The sequence below is a fragment of the Plasmodium malariae genome (assembly GCF_900090045.1).
Source record: "Plasmodium malariae genome assembly, contig: PmUG01_00_36, whole genome shotgun sequence".
In the NCBI taxonomy this organism is placed as follows: Eukaryota; Apicomplexa; class Aconoidasida; order Haemosporida; family Plasmodiidae; genus Plasmodium; species Plasmodium malariae.
The window spans coordinates 67873-82575 of NW_021638309.1; the positions used below are offsets into that span (position 1 = coordinate 67873).

Here is a 14703-nt window from a genome sequence, read left to right on the forward strand (position 1 = left end):
CTTTTACATATTTTTCCACTCATAAGCTATTATACTTTTTATGCATTTAGTATTTCTACTAGCTTATATTATGTTAATATTTTACATAAAGATATAAATGTTATTATATTAAATATTATCTTTTAAATAAAAATTCAAGTAGTATATTCATAATATTATGAAGAAAACTTCATTAATTCATATGAATTGTTATTTATTTTGTATTATTTTTAAATAAATCAAAAATAATATATAAATTGAAGTACTATAAAAAAATTCTAATTATATAATGAAAAATATAATTAAAAATACATAAACAAAGAAAAAAAATATTTTTTTGTAAATATTTTAAAACTAAATTTACGTATTTCTTATTGAAATAATTTCAAGTGTTTCAAAGAATCATATACTATTTTTTGTTTCCAAATTATTTCACAATTATATGCTCATTATATAAATTATATTTACATATATTTATAAAATATATTCAAAAAGGAAATATAAATGAAATATATTTTAAAACATAATAAGTTATTTTTATGTATATTCTACTATATACAGTTATTAAGTAATATATTTAAAAAAATAAATTGAAAAAAATATATGATATTAAAATAAAAAGAACAGAACATTGAACAAATAAATTCTATATAAATACATTAGAGCATAAAATTAATTTAATATATAACTCATTATTATAAATTATTTATTAAAGATAACCAAAATAACGTAATTTTATATGTAAGTAAATCAGTAACAGAAATTTATAATAAGTATATTTTTGTTTAATCTTCCAATCGTTCTTTATCTCATATGTACTTATTTCAAAGGAAACATTAGAATATGTAATAATATATGTACATAATAATATAATAAGCTATGTTGTTGGTTATAAGTTAAAACTCTTCTGCAATTTAATTTGATTATTCGCGTTATAAAAAGAATTATAAATAATATACAAGTTTTTTTATTTTGTATACTAAATAAATATTTACTATAAAAAAAATTTATTTTATGATAGTTAAATATATGAACAATCAAAAAAATATATAATATATTTTTAATCTACTTATTAGAATATATCTATCAAAAATTAATGAAAAATAATTACAAAGCTTCTCTCTTTTTTTTGTCTCATGTAATTTAATATATTATTCTATTTACATTTAGTTATTATGTTAATATTTTTTATTATAAAATTATAATATATTTTATATTTTGTATTTTTTCAACAATATGTTATAAATTATTTTGTTATAATTATTTCTTAATTATATTTCATAGTTATAATAAGTAGCCAAGCATATTTTTATTAATTATTACACCAAAATATACTTTTCGTTAATTAAAATATTGTCTATATAAAATGATTCTTCTATAAAAGTGATAATTATCCCATAAAAAAGAAAATAAATCTTTAATAACATATACTTTATTAAGATTATTCTACTGAATAATATATACCAGAAATAAAGAAACTTTGGGTTGAATATATAAATATAATATTAAGTATTACAGTCACATTTTAATGATAAGTACTTTCCATAGAAATAGCAACAATTTAGTATATTTTATATATTATTAATACTGATTCGTACTTACAATGTGGTAAGTGTTTAAAAATTTAAAAAAAATAATTATAACACTATAAATGTCTCTACCAAAAATAAATAAGAAAAAATAAGAGAGAAAAAAAATATATATATATATATGGTATCCGTACTAATAATGATTTGGTTTACAGATCATATATTCCTGGAAAAAAGTAAGAATATAAAAAATTTTTTACATTAATATAGATAATAATACATATATTTATATGTTTGTATTTAAAGAAAAAAATTTACTATATAGATTGATGATATTTTTACAGATTATTTTTTATATTACATGTTGATATAACTTGTATGTTCTTCTTTATTGTTAATATCTTGACTTTTTGTTTATAAAGAGGATATTATTTGTTCATAGAAGTATATAAATTGCTATTCATTCATATAAAAATATCGTTAGAATTTATATCAATTTATAATATATTAACATATAGTAAAAGCAGATAAGTAACGTACAAAATAAATAGTAATGTATTCAATTATTTTGTAGGAAAAACTTAAATACTTATGAAAATTATTATTTTATAATTTTTTATTATATAAAAATATTAATCTAAATTTGCACTAGAAATAAATAAAATTATACCAATTTGTATTTTTATTTCAGATTATTATATTGAACAAACTGCAATATTAACTTAGAATCCATATGGATTCTTGTTTTTCCTCGGTAATATTCATTGCTCTTTATGATGCTTAATTTTATTCATAAGTAATTTATAATAAAGAAGGTGTTTATACATATCTAATTTAAAAATTATATCTTATATAATTTTTAATAATATTTTTGTTTTTAGTATGTTCCTATTTTCGGGTATGATGCGTGGAGACTCCGTACAAAACCCGAATTTAAAAAGATTATAACACATGTACAAGAAAAAACTAATTCCTTGAAAAATGAAAAAAATAAGCAAGTTTTCCGGCGTGTATGCCTAGAATTGGCTGATTATCTAATTAAGAAAAAGAAAGAATCACCACCTTATGAAAGAGAAGATAAGTGGGAATTAGCACTGAAGTACTGGCTACAACAATACTATAAAGGGCTAAATAAATATGGCATATGTCCTATGATTTTAAATGAAGATGATAAAAAAGTTTTAGATTTTATATATGAAGCAGAAGATTTCTGTTCTGAAAAAAAGGGAAAAAAACCAAATTGCATTAATACTGATGAACGTAGTAACAAGAAATGTGATAGTGCATGTTTAAGTAAAATTCAGGCTTACAATGCATGGGTTAAAAATAGAAAGGTGTATTTTAAGAATAACAAAGATCTAATTAATAGAAAATGCAAAAATATAAATTCATTATTACCATTTCCAAAACGATCTTGCGACGTTCTTAATGATAAAACATTCGAAGAAATTCCTCAGTGCGAAGCCTCGGATCCACCTGTACTTAAGCAAACTGTAAAAAATGAAGAAGAAGAATCTGCAACGGAACAAGATTTAACTAAAGCTAAAGATGAATCTTCTCAAATATTTCCAATTAATAACGAACAAAAAAATGAAGGCCAGCGTCCGCCTGCATCTGAACATGAAGAACAACTTCAGAAATCATTTTCAAGTTCTCCAAACATGAAAAATAAAGATGATGTTTCAGAACCTGTACAAACTGAAACATCAAGTGTTCTAACAGAACCAAAAATTTTACCCCCAGAAATACCTCCAGAAGCTTTATCAACTACTTCAGGTACTGCAATAGCGGAGTCACCCCATTTTCAAGGGACTATTCCATCGTCTCCTGAAGATTCAGAACCTGTCTCAACTACTTTTGAACGCCATTCACTCTATAAACCTCTAGGTATTACTAATTCTTCCTATTATACTATATTTAAAACAATCAAACTAAAAAATACATATATTTAAAAAGATATTATAGGTTCAGAAGAAAATGCTCATAGCCCAAGCATATCATCTATTCTCATAAGCTTTATGATTATTATTGTATTTTCCTTTTTTATTAAAGTTAGATAAAACATAAGTATTAAAAATGTTTAAACCATTGAAATATGGCCGTAAGTTATTTTAAATATATGCATTTTTTTTCTCTTTCTTAGTACGCTTTAATAGGATTATTAAAAAAAAAAAAAAGCATAAAAAGGAGACAAGTAAAATTACTTCGAATACTAAAACCTTCACATTCTAACAGAAAAAAAAAAATTTTAACGCATGATCATCCAGAAAATACAATATATGATGAGGAACAAATCATAAAAAAATTAAAAATACACGAACATGACATGATAAAAAATATAAAGTCGTCAAAGCAAAAAAAGGATAGATTTAAAACCATTATAGAAGTACATATGGAAGTACTCGAAGAATTCAGAAATGAAGAATGGGAACACAAAAAAGGAGAATTTTTAGAGTTATGCCTAGAAGTGTTTGCAGAAGAGGAATATAGAACATATCCTAATTTGAGTAATGGAGAACTGATAATGGAAAATACTAAAAGTATTAATGACATTGAAAAACAAAAAATTTTATACAATAAATGGATAAAAGAACATAGAAATATTTCTGAAAAATTAAAAAAAACAGTATGGTTTAAATATTTGAAAAATGAATGGAAAAAAGAAAAAGCTTCCATAAAAGAAACTGAAGAATTAAAAATGAATGTTTCAATTGAAATTCAAAAAATTTCATTTTCAGAAAAAGAAAAGGATTTATGGAGAGAGTGGATATCAAAAAATCGTATGATTATAGATCGATTCTTGGAAAAGGAATGGGATGAAGTATTGACACAAGAATTGCTCAATATGATAGATGAGTGTGTAAATGAAGAATTAAAAAATAATATTTCACTTCTAAATACCAAAGAGGTACAGCAGAAGGTAAGTTATGAAGAATTATATAAATATATAAAAAAAAAATTACTAGCAAAATTGTGTATACTAGTATTCATGATGGTATTGGAAGAATGCAAAAAAGAAGATTTTATAGAAAATGAGGGATTACATTTGGATAGTTACATAAATGACTGGACAACAGAAGTAAACCTAGGGAGAAAATCAGAACTTACAAAAGAAATAATTGAATTTAATGGCAATGTTTTAGAAAATACAGAAAATACAAAAATTCCTGCTTATACAGGGGAGGAAGGTCTTAGACAGGTAATAGAAAAATGGGTAAGAGTACAAGATACACCCGAGAATTCCATATATAACGAGAACATAGTAGAATAATTTTATTAAATTGTGGGAAAATACATTATATAAATTCATAATTCACACCCAAAAAATAATAGAACGAAATTTATGTATAATCGGATGGTGCTTATAAAACATATTTCATACACTTTACGAAATCTAAAGGGATCATTAATAAAAGTTTATTAATTAATCAGTAACATAGAAGGGGAAATTAGATATTAAATGTAAAATTTTTAATACAGTTATCTTAAAAATATTCATATTATATATACTTATTTTAATTTATGTAATAATAACTATTATAAAGTTATATAATACCTAATATAATATATGTTACAAAATTCTAATAAATATATCTATATATAAATTAATACTAATATTTTCCAAAAAGGTTGGAGGAAAAATTAATATTTTGAAAAATAAAAAAAAGCAAAAATAATAATTTTTAAATATTTTTATGAAATCAAAAAAATAAAAGCTAAATGTGAATATGTATGTAAATTAAAAAGTACTAAATTCATAAGCTTTAACATTTTTTTAAAACAAAAAGGAAATGAAAGAAAATATAATTATTTTGTAGAAATTTTAAAAAACATTATATATCTATTATTTTTGCTCTTTCAGTTAAACCTAAAACTTCATTAATATTATGTTATGTTAATAAAAAATATTGACTTACTTTTCATTTACGCTTTAATGATAATTTATATATTTTGACTTTCATCTTTTTTTTTTTTTTTTTGATTTTTGTAATTACAGAATAATTTTTTTAATTTTTCATCTTAGTTAATAAGATTATTGAATATTTTTTTTTTTTCATATTATTTTTCTATTATAACTGTATATATATATTTAAATTTATAAAATAAAATAACATTTGTCTCATAGTGCTAAAGTATAAGATACATTTTGATATGTAATAATTTTTGTTTGTTATCATATACCATAAAAATACGTATATTATAAATTTTTATATAATTCTTTCTATTAAGCAAATATTATTAGAAACCCATTTTGTTTATTGTTTCGATAAACTAATTAATTCAGAAATAATATTAATAAATAAAATAAAAAAATATATATTCTACTTATTTATTATAATTATCACGAGAGGGTAATGAAATCATAGTCACAATGCATATATTCATTCTTCTTAATATTATATCCTTATAATATATAAAAAAGGTATATTATTATATATTAATAATATTTTATTTAGAAAATAATTTTCTTTAATTAATAATATAAACTTTATCCAAATTTCATGGTTATTGAATAGAATCATTTGAATTTAGATATTATCACATTATATTACCATTAAAAAAACGAATGTTCTTTTATAGTACATTATCATAACGTATATAAGAAACTTTTCAATAAATATTCTTATGCTCTACAACATAAGATAAAGAGCATATACATATTTAATTAATATAAAGCATACATTACAAGCACAATATATATTAGCGTTTTCTTTTATATTTTTTAAAAGAAATTCGAATACATTTTTTAATTTACCTATAATCTCATAAAACTATTGCGAGTATACTAAATATATATTAAAAACTAATAATTCTAAAACAATATTATCATACATAAACCTATAAAAACAACTATAAAGTGATGTAAATGTCATTATATTAATACCTAAATATATTCCATATTATATTTAATATTTTTTCAAAATGTCTATTTTATTTAAAGAAACATATTTTAAAATTAAAGAAAGACATAATAATATTATAAATAAAAAAATTTGATAAAATGAGAAAATAATTATATTATTTATATTAATAATAGTAACGTAATAAAATAAGAAGTATCGAATATACATAGAAGAATAATTATTTAAAAGTACTTATTTTAATAATTATATAATTATATTAACTTATAAATTATTCGTGAAGACAATTCATTGAATAAATATACGAATAAGAAAAAATAACTTTTCTTTTTTGTTTAACATAATTTCAAATAAGAATATTTTGTTAGATTGAATAGAATATGGAGAGGATACATTTTTTTATAACATAAAAAGTAATTTCATTATTTTCCTCTTTTACTACTATATTTTTCTGTTCTTGAAAATTATTATTGTGTTGATATACAAATATGAATTATTAATTAATACATATTCTAAGAATTGATTAGTGCACAATAAGAATAATTAATATTTTTTTGCTTTATTATTAACCCGAATTTCATTTCATTTCAATTAATATAATATAACTGTTACATTTTATTTTTGAAATCTTATAAAACATAACTATATTACCTTAAGATTTTTTTGATATTAATAATATGTATTTATAAAAATAATATTATGAGATATTCTACATTAAATATTAGAACATGAATTATGAATTATCATGAATTCTTAATAAACCTCTGCCAACATTTACTATATCACTTCCAATATAATATATTACACTAAATATAATAATATATTAATTATATGGCACAGAAAAGGGAAAAGGGATATAACTTCAACATATTACATATTGGTATCTATGTAAATTTAATTTATTAATATGTTCATTAAATATTAAAAAAAATAATAGAAATATATAGTACATTTATGAATATATGTATATTTCTGTATAAGATATATTTAAGAAAATTTGTCAAAATCCTATTTTTAATACAACTAGTCACAATAATAAAATAATAAATAACTATAACTTTTCATTTAATTCTAATTACTTAGAATATATATATTAGTAAACAAATATAAGTAATCCATTCTAAAAAATAATATTATTTCATTATATATTTATAATTCCCGAAATCTGCCATTAAATAAAAAAAAAAAAAGTAGTTTGTTAAAAAGTCTTAAGTAATAAATATATTATATAATATATTTCTAATAAAACTTATGTTATATAATAAATGTTGTGATTTTTTTTTTGAGCAAAATATACGTAATATAGCATAATACATTCACTTCTTTTGATTATATACAAAAATAAACATTTTTATTTTCAACATAATATCAACAAAGTAACTTACTCATCACGTCTACCTTTAATTATTTTAGAATTGAACAAGGTAAAAATAGAACATAGGTATTTTTCATTTAAAATATAAATTGTAATATAGAATAATTTAAATTACATTAATTTTTATATTATATATTAATTTTGATTCAATACATAAATATTTAATAACAATTTACTTTAAATACTCAACTATATATATTAAGCAATAATATTTATCTATTTTTAAACAACAATTTATAGTACAAAATGAAAAACATTAAAACATTTAAATCTACAAAAAAGATAAAAACTTAATTTATTAATCTTCGTACAAAAATGATATCTTATACACATGTGTATTTATAAAATTATATATATAATAAATAATACTATAAAGCATATAGCAGTGTAGATATTACATATAATACATTCTATTAATAATTAATTTATGTGAAAATTCAAATTACTCATTGTTCATTTTACTCCATCATCAACTTAATTTTTTGATATTTTTCATTATTTCTTAAGATCTTGTAAATAGCTATTATAATCAAGATTGCTAACATAATGAACGTTACTAAAAATAATAATATATAAGCATTTCTTTCACTACCTAAATCTAGCGTACTTTTAAGAAAAGATAAAATATCATTTCCTATTTCGCTACCACCGGAAAAATCAAATGCCCTGGATACCGGTAATCCTATTCCCAATAGAAAAAAAACGAGAAATATGGAAATTCCAAATTTATAACTTCTAAATTTTATTTTTTTTAAAGATATATCACCAATTCTCTTCTTTTTTTCTAGAAAAGTATCATAATCTTTTTTTTTTACCCATTTCTTTTGAAAATGGAAATGTTTTCCATCAAACATTCCATTATTATAATCTATAACTTCTGTGTAATATTGTGCTTTATTTAATGAACATTTATATGATTGATTATTTTTTCTCTTAGTCCCTCCTTCATTAGTAGATGTGATTTTTTCTCCAATGACTTCATTATTGGGAAACTTTCCTTTTAACCATAAATTATTTGAATCCTTATCCTCTTTATGTTTTGATAGTAATCTATAATTTCTTGTATATGCTTCCCTGTCATAGATACACATTCCATCCAAGGATTTGTTAAATATATACTAAAAACTCAAAGTAAATATATATGTTTAATAAGAATAAATAAACTAATTGTAAAATATTATTTTAATAAGTGTAAAACAGGAAATATATAAATAATAATAAATATACTTTTTTGATGACTTTATACCACATGATTATTAAAATTGCATATCCATGATAGAATGGCAAACATGCCAATTCTAATAAATATGTTTAGCTTAATTTTGTTATCCATTCTAAACTTCTTTAACACTATAATATATTATTGAAAAAATTAACCATAATATAATGTATTTCCAATAACAAACAATTCTATACTTACTTAAAAATTTTATTTTTACTCTTCTATTATAAATACATAAAAAAAAATACAAAAATATAATTGATTATAACATATATAAAAAGTAAAATTATATTAAAAATATGTTATTTAAAATATAACATAATATTATTTAAAAATAAAAGTAAGTTTCATAAAAATAAATTAATTAGAACTAATTCAAAAATATTTTAATATATATTTAATTTAAGATAGAGTATTAATTAGTAATATATTTTATTAATTATTTTTAGAATAAACTTAGAAATAAATATGTGAATTCTTATTATATGTAAACACTGAGTTTGTCTATTATAGAGAATGTAGGGAACATATGAATAACATATTCCCATATATATTAACATAAAAATTACTAATTTTAGGGATGTTATCCCAATAATAATTCTGAATTCGTAAACATTGAATTTATGAAAAACGGGTTATATTTATAAAACATTAATTATTATAATAATATAATAACTGAAATAATAATTTATTGAAACAGCAATTGTATTATGATGATTATAATACATGCATTACTTTCTCATCAAAAAGAATATATTATTTTGTATAATTCTTTTAAAATGATGAATATATAATATATCAACAAATCTATTAAGAAATATCCCTTATAGAAGCAAATAAGAACTTATTTTTTATATTTGTACCATTATTTTTAAAAATTACAATTATTAATTTAGTTTAATTAATTCCGTCACTTATAAATGAATAATCATTATATTCAGCTATATTATTTTTTAATTGTTTTTTTAACATATATAAATTTATATAATATACAACTGTAGTAAAAAAGTATAAGAAATAAAATCCGCTGAAGTAAAAATTTTTATAGAAGTATTACAAGCAATTATATTAATTAAAGAATATTTCAATTTAAATATATTTACAAATAGGTATGATATGTATAGTGTATAATTTTCCCATAAAAAATAAGAAAGTACAGTATAATTTACTAAAATGCATGTTTTGTTAATTTTGCTTTTGTTATTTTTACGATTTTCATGTTATGTTTTAGATATTCCTTTATGAATTAGTAATGTTATGAATATAATTCAGAGTAGAACCTTAATAAGTCAATATAAACAGAATAACAAATAATATTTTATTAAATAAACTATTAACAACAATAAATTTGATACCCCAATATTTATTTTTTTATGTGTAAATATAACAGTGATATTTATTAATATATTATACGCACAATAAATATTTGTAATAGCCTAAAATATTATGTTAAATTATAATTCTCATTAAAAAATATTATTTTTACAAGGTAACATTAAAAAAAAGTGAAAATATTACAACAGTTAAAGTCATTGCATTCATATAGTTTTACATTAATTATACATTTATCTTAATATATATGAAGGCTTCTTTTTATCTACCCTTAATGGTTACATGATTTGAACATTTTATATTTTAAATAGATAGTAATATTTCTATATAAAACATAATGCAACCTATTTTGAAAACCAATAATAACTAATATATATATTATAAATTTAATTACGAGAAATCAACTCACTATATATTATAATCGTTTAAACAATAAATTATAAATATACTTTTTCTTTTTTGGTAATATTTGTGATTTCTAAATATTTTTTTAGCCTTATCGTTTAAAAATAATCCATATTTTTTTAAAATATATATGATTTTACTTATTTAACCGTTAATATACAAATATGTTAATATCCTTATAAAATATATATTGTTGTCCTTATTAAAAATTTATACCAGAAAAGATTATAGTATTATAAATGTATATTTTCATAAATCTCTTATTTTATATTCCATTGTCTGTACTTTCAATAATATTTGTTTCAATTCTTTCTTTTAATTTAATTTTTTATACAAAATATTGCATTTTATTAGATAACGTATTCAAAACTATAATTACATAGAGTAGTTCATTTTTTTTCTTCAATATCATTATCTAAAATGTATTAAAATTATTTTTACATTTACATAGGATATATTGCTACTTTTTTTTTTTATTTTGGAACAGTAAATAATTCTTTAATATTTTAAGTATAAAATTATTATATTTATTTAATGAAAACGTACACAAATAAATATATAAATTCTTTTTAATGGATCAAATTAAAACAACTGTATTCAAAAAAAAAAAAAAAGTAATGTACTCATGAAACTTTTCTAAAAAAATAATACTTTTTTTATAATTTTATTTTATTTAAAAAACAAGCATTGTTAATATAGATTAACTAGAAATTCTCAACTGAAATTAAATATATTTTTATTCATCTTTAAATATTAATAACTATTTACATAATATACTGATTGCCATAAAAATTAAGGAAATACATATAAAAAACACTCTCACATTATTATATTAATGTATAAATATTATATATTTTCTTATTTCCCCTAATAATAATTTATTTTTGTTTTGTAGATATGAATGTATTTAAAATCTAACGATGATTAAAAAAAAAAAAAAAGGTGCCTATGTATATTATTAATTAATATTTGATTACATTTACTTCATTAAATTAAACTTTATATATTGTAAAAAATATAAAATATATATTCTCTATATGTAAAGTATTAATATAGTATATATTTATTTAATTTTTACCACATATAAATGACACTTTAATTCACAAGTATAACAAAATAATAAATCGTGATAACTGTCCATTTAATTCTGAATACATAGAATTATTGAGTTGTTGAACTATTATATGTGGCCTAAATTTAATAATAATATTTTATTATTTATTTGTAATTTGTTTTTTTTATCATTAAAAAAAAAAATTAATAACCTTTGAAAAGTGTTTTACAATGAAATTGTTCCATAAAGTATTTCTCATAAAACGTATTCTGCGTAATAAATATAATGTTTTATTTTATGAAATATATATATTTACATTAATACAACGGAATATATTTCCGTCATGTCATTGAAAACAAAATAGGACATATAATAATTTAATTTAAATCTTGTCAAACATTTTCTAAATAAAGTCTACAAATAATCATTTTAAACTAGAAAATGATAAAATAATATAAATAAGTATTGTTCATAGTTAAAATAAAAATTAACACATGATATCAATAAAATTATATAAATTTCCATAATGTATATTAATTATAACGCACAAAAACATATTTATCCTAGGAATATATGAAAATATACATATATAAATATTAAGACAGAATTGTGAATAAATCTCAGACAATACCTTAAACTATAAATTGAAAGATATTAAAACATTAAAAATTACAAACAAAAAATACGAATATACTTTTATACTGCTGCGTATGAATTAAACCAGTTATATTAACATAAATCTATAAAATTTAGTAAGTTATAAGTATATATATTGTGAATACCATTTAAAATATCAAATGTGTTAGTTCATATGGATGGTTTCATTACAGTAATGAAAAATTGCTTATTATTCATTTTAACTTTTCCTGAATTTAATTTTTTCATATTTTTTAACTTTTTTATGATAATAAACAAGTCCTGATATAAGAATTATACTTAATATAAAGATAGGTACAAAATATATAAGAAATCCCAAAAATCCTGAAACACAGTAATTCCTCACTTCTTTTGTACTTGAGTTTTCTAACAAAACTTGTGTAAACTTTTTTAAAGGTGATTTCTCCAACCACATATACAAAATTGCTAGAGCCGGAGAAGTGTCACTTTTAAAGATCTTATTAAGATCTCGAACATTTGTAAGATATGAATATCCTTTAAGATCACCAACACCTACGGCAGGTGAAATAAGAACTATTACTTTAAGCAAACCATGTGTAAGCCCACATCCACAAAAATTATCTAATATGAATGATATCGCTAACACAAAAAGCAGTAATATTGGTAAGGCTATTCGTAATCCGCATTTTTTAATCATTATTTTTTTGTAAATCTTATCACTAATTGTTTTGTTGTTTTTGAGAAAATCTACGTAATCAAGTTCTTTGAAGATTTTTTTTTCTAAATGGGAATATTTTTTCGTTTCAAATATACAAGATTTATTTTTCACATCTTTATTATGTCTTCTTTTATTTCCTTGTGAACTCCCATTTAACTGTTTAGTTTTTCCCGAGGAATATTTTACATTATTAAATATATCATTAACATTGTTCAGTCTATTTGGTATCTCTTCTTTTAAATACAAAATAGGTGTATTATTATCCTGCATATATTTTGCCAGTAAACGGTTATTTCTTGCGTATAACCTTCTATGTTGTTTGTAGCATTCAACCAAAGATTTACCTTGCCTACTCTGAAAAAATAGAAAAAAATTATTATTTAATCAAATGAATAAATTCTCAGTAAAATAAAACACTAACAATAGTAAAACATCAAAAGATAAATAATACATATATACTTAGAAGTCATTATCATAACCATATAAATGTAAAAATGACATATCCAAGTTAAAAGTATAAAGATAGAAATTTTAATATATAAGAATGACTTAAATTTTTGTTCCATAATATAAGTATTTAATACGCTAATAAACGCAGAAATGATATAACTAGCAATAATATAATATAATTTTAATGATATAGAACCCTATTATTATTTATTTAATTTTTTTTTTTTTTTTGATAAAATTATAAAAAATATTGTATAATTACAATTTGTTTTACAGTGAAAAAGGGAAATATAACTTCAAAAATATAATCTAAAATTGTTATGTTAATATTATTTATAAAAATGTAACATTACAAAATATACTATAAATATAATTCGTCAATAAATATTCAAAGTATATAAGTTATTTATTAAATACAGTAAATTAATTAAATAATAATTTTTTTAATTTACAAAATAAAATAAAAAATTATATATATGTTTTCATAATATGTCCAAGTATGGAATATATAGAAAATATAGAATGTAGAGAACATACATAATACGTTATTCTGTATATTGAGTAAAGTATAACTCATTTAGTTGATGTATCCTTATTAATTTGTATATCTTTTTATTTTATATATCATGGAAAAACTGGTTATTCCCATAATATTATTAATAAATTTAATAATACAATAATAAATGAAGAAAACAACATTTATTACAACTTTTCTTTTTATTCTCTTCGTCGTATATTTGTTAATTCTTTTATAATAATACACTTTATATTATGATTTATAATGTATTTATAACATCAAATTTATAGTATATGAACTACTAGAAAAGTATATATTTGGAAGATATATAAGAACTGATCATTTACTTCCTTAATATAAATATTGAAGGTTATAGTATTTAATTAAATATTATTTATACTATTATGTCTATAAGAAATGTTTATAAATTCATCGACCTTTTTTATATTACCTTTTTCTTTTTTAATGTTATATACATATTTATAAGAAATATAATAAAAAATTATTAAATATTTATAGAGAAATTTTGTACAAGGTATATTACATAAAAACATTATAGTTAATATAATTTAGTTATTTAATTAATTCGATAGCAAAGTCAATATAATTTTTTTTTATCAATATATGTTTCACATATAATTA

At 19.4% G+C, this 14703-nt stretch overlaps 3 protein-coding genes across 3 annotated transcripts; 1 reads left to right on the plus strand and 2 right to left on the minus strand.

Annotated features, from left to right (window-relative positions):
* Positions 1-2241: 2241 nt before the first annotated feature.
* Positions 2242-4779, plus strand: PmUG01_00061500 (STP1 protein; the record flags this gene model as incomplete). The annotated part of the gene is made up of 3 exons (XM_029005055.1): positions 2242-2262; positions 2390-3395; positions 3665-4779. 3 exons carry the CDS (start codon positions 2242-2244, stop codon positions 4777-4779), a joined length of 2142 nt encoding a protein of 713 aa, XP_028859123.1.
* Positions 4780-8203: 3424 nt separating this feature from the next.
* On the minus strand, positions 8204-9078 carry PmUG01_00061600 (fam-m protein; the record flags this gene model as incomplete). Its single annotated transcript, XM_029005066.1, has 2 exons — positions 8204-8863; positions 8992-9078. The coding sequence occupies 2 exons, from the start codon at positions 9076-9078 to the stop codon at positions 8204-8206; spliced, it is 747 nt and encodes a 248-aa protein (XP_028859124.1).
* Positions 9079-12614: 3536 nt separating this feature from the next.
* Positions 12615-13660, minus strand: PmUG01_00061700 (fam-l protein; the record flags this gene model as incomplete). Its single annotated transcript, XM_029005077.1, has 2 exons — positions 12615-13448; positions 13574-13660. The coding sequence occupies 2 exons, from the start codon at positions 13658-13660 to the stop codon at positions 12615-12617; spliced, it is 921 nt and encodes a 306-aa protein (XP_028859125.1).
* Positions 13661-14703: the final 1043 nt, after the last annotated feature.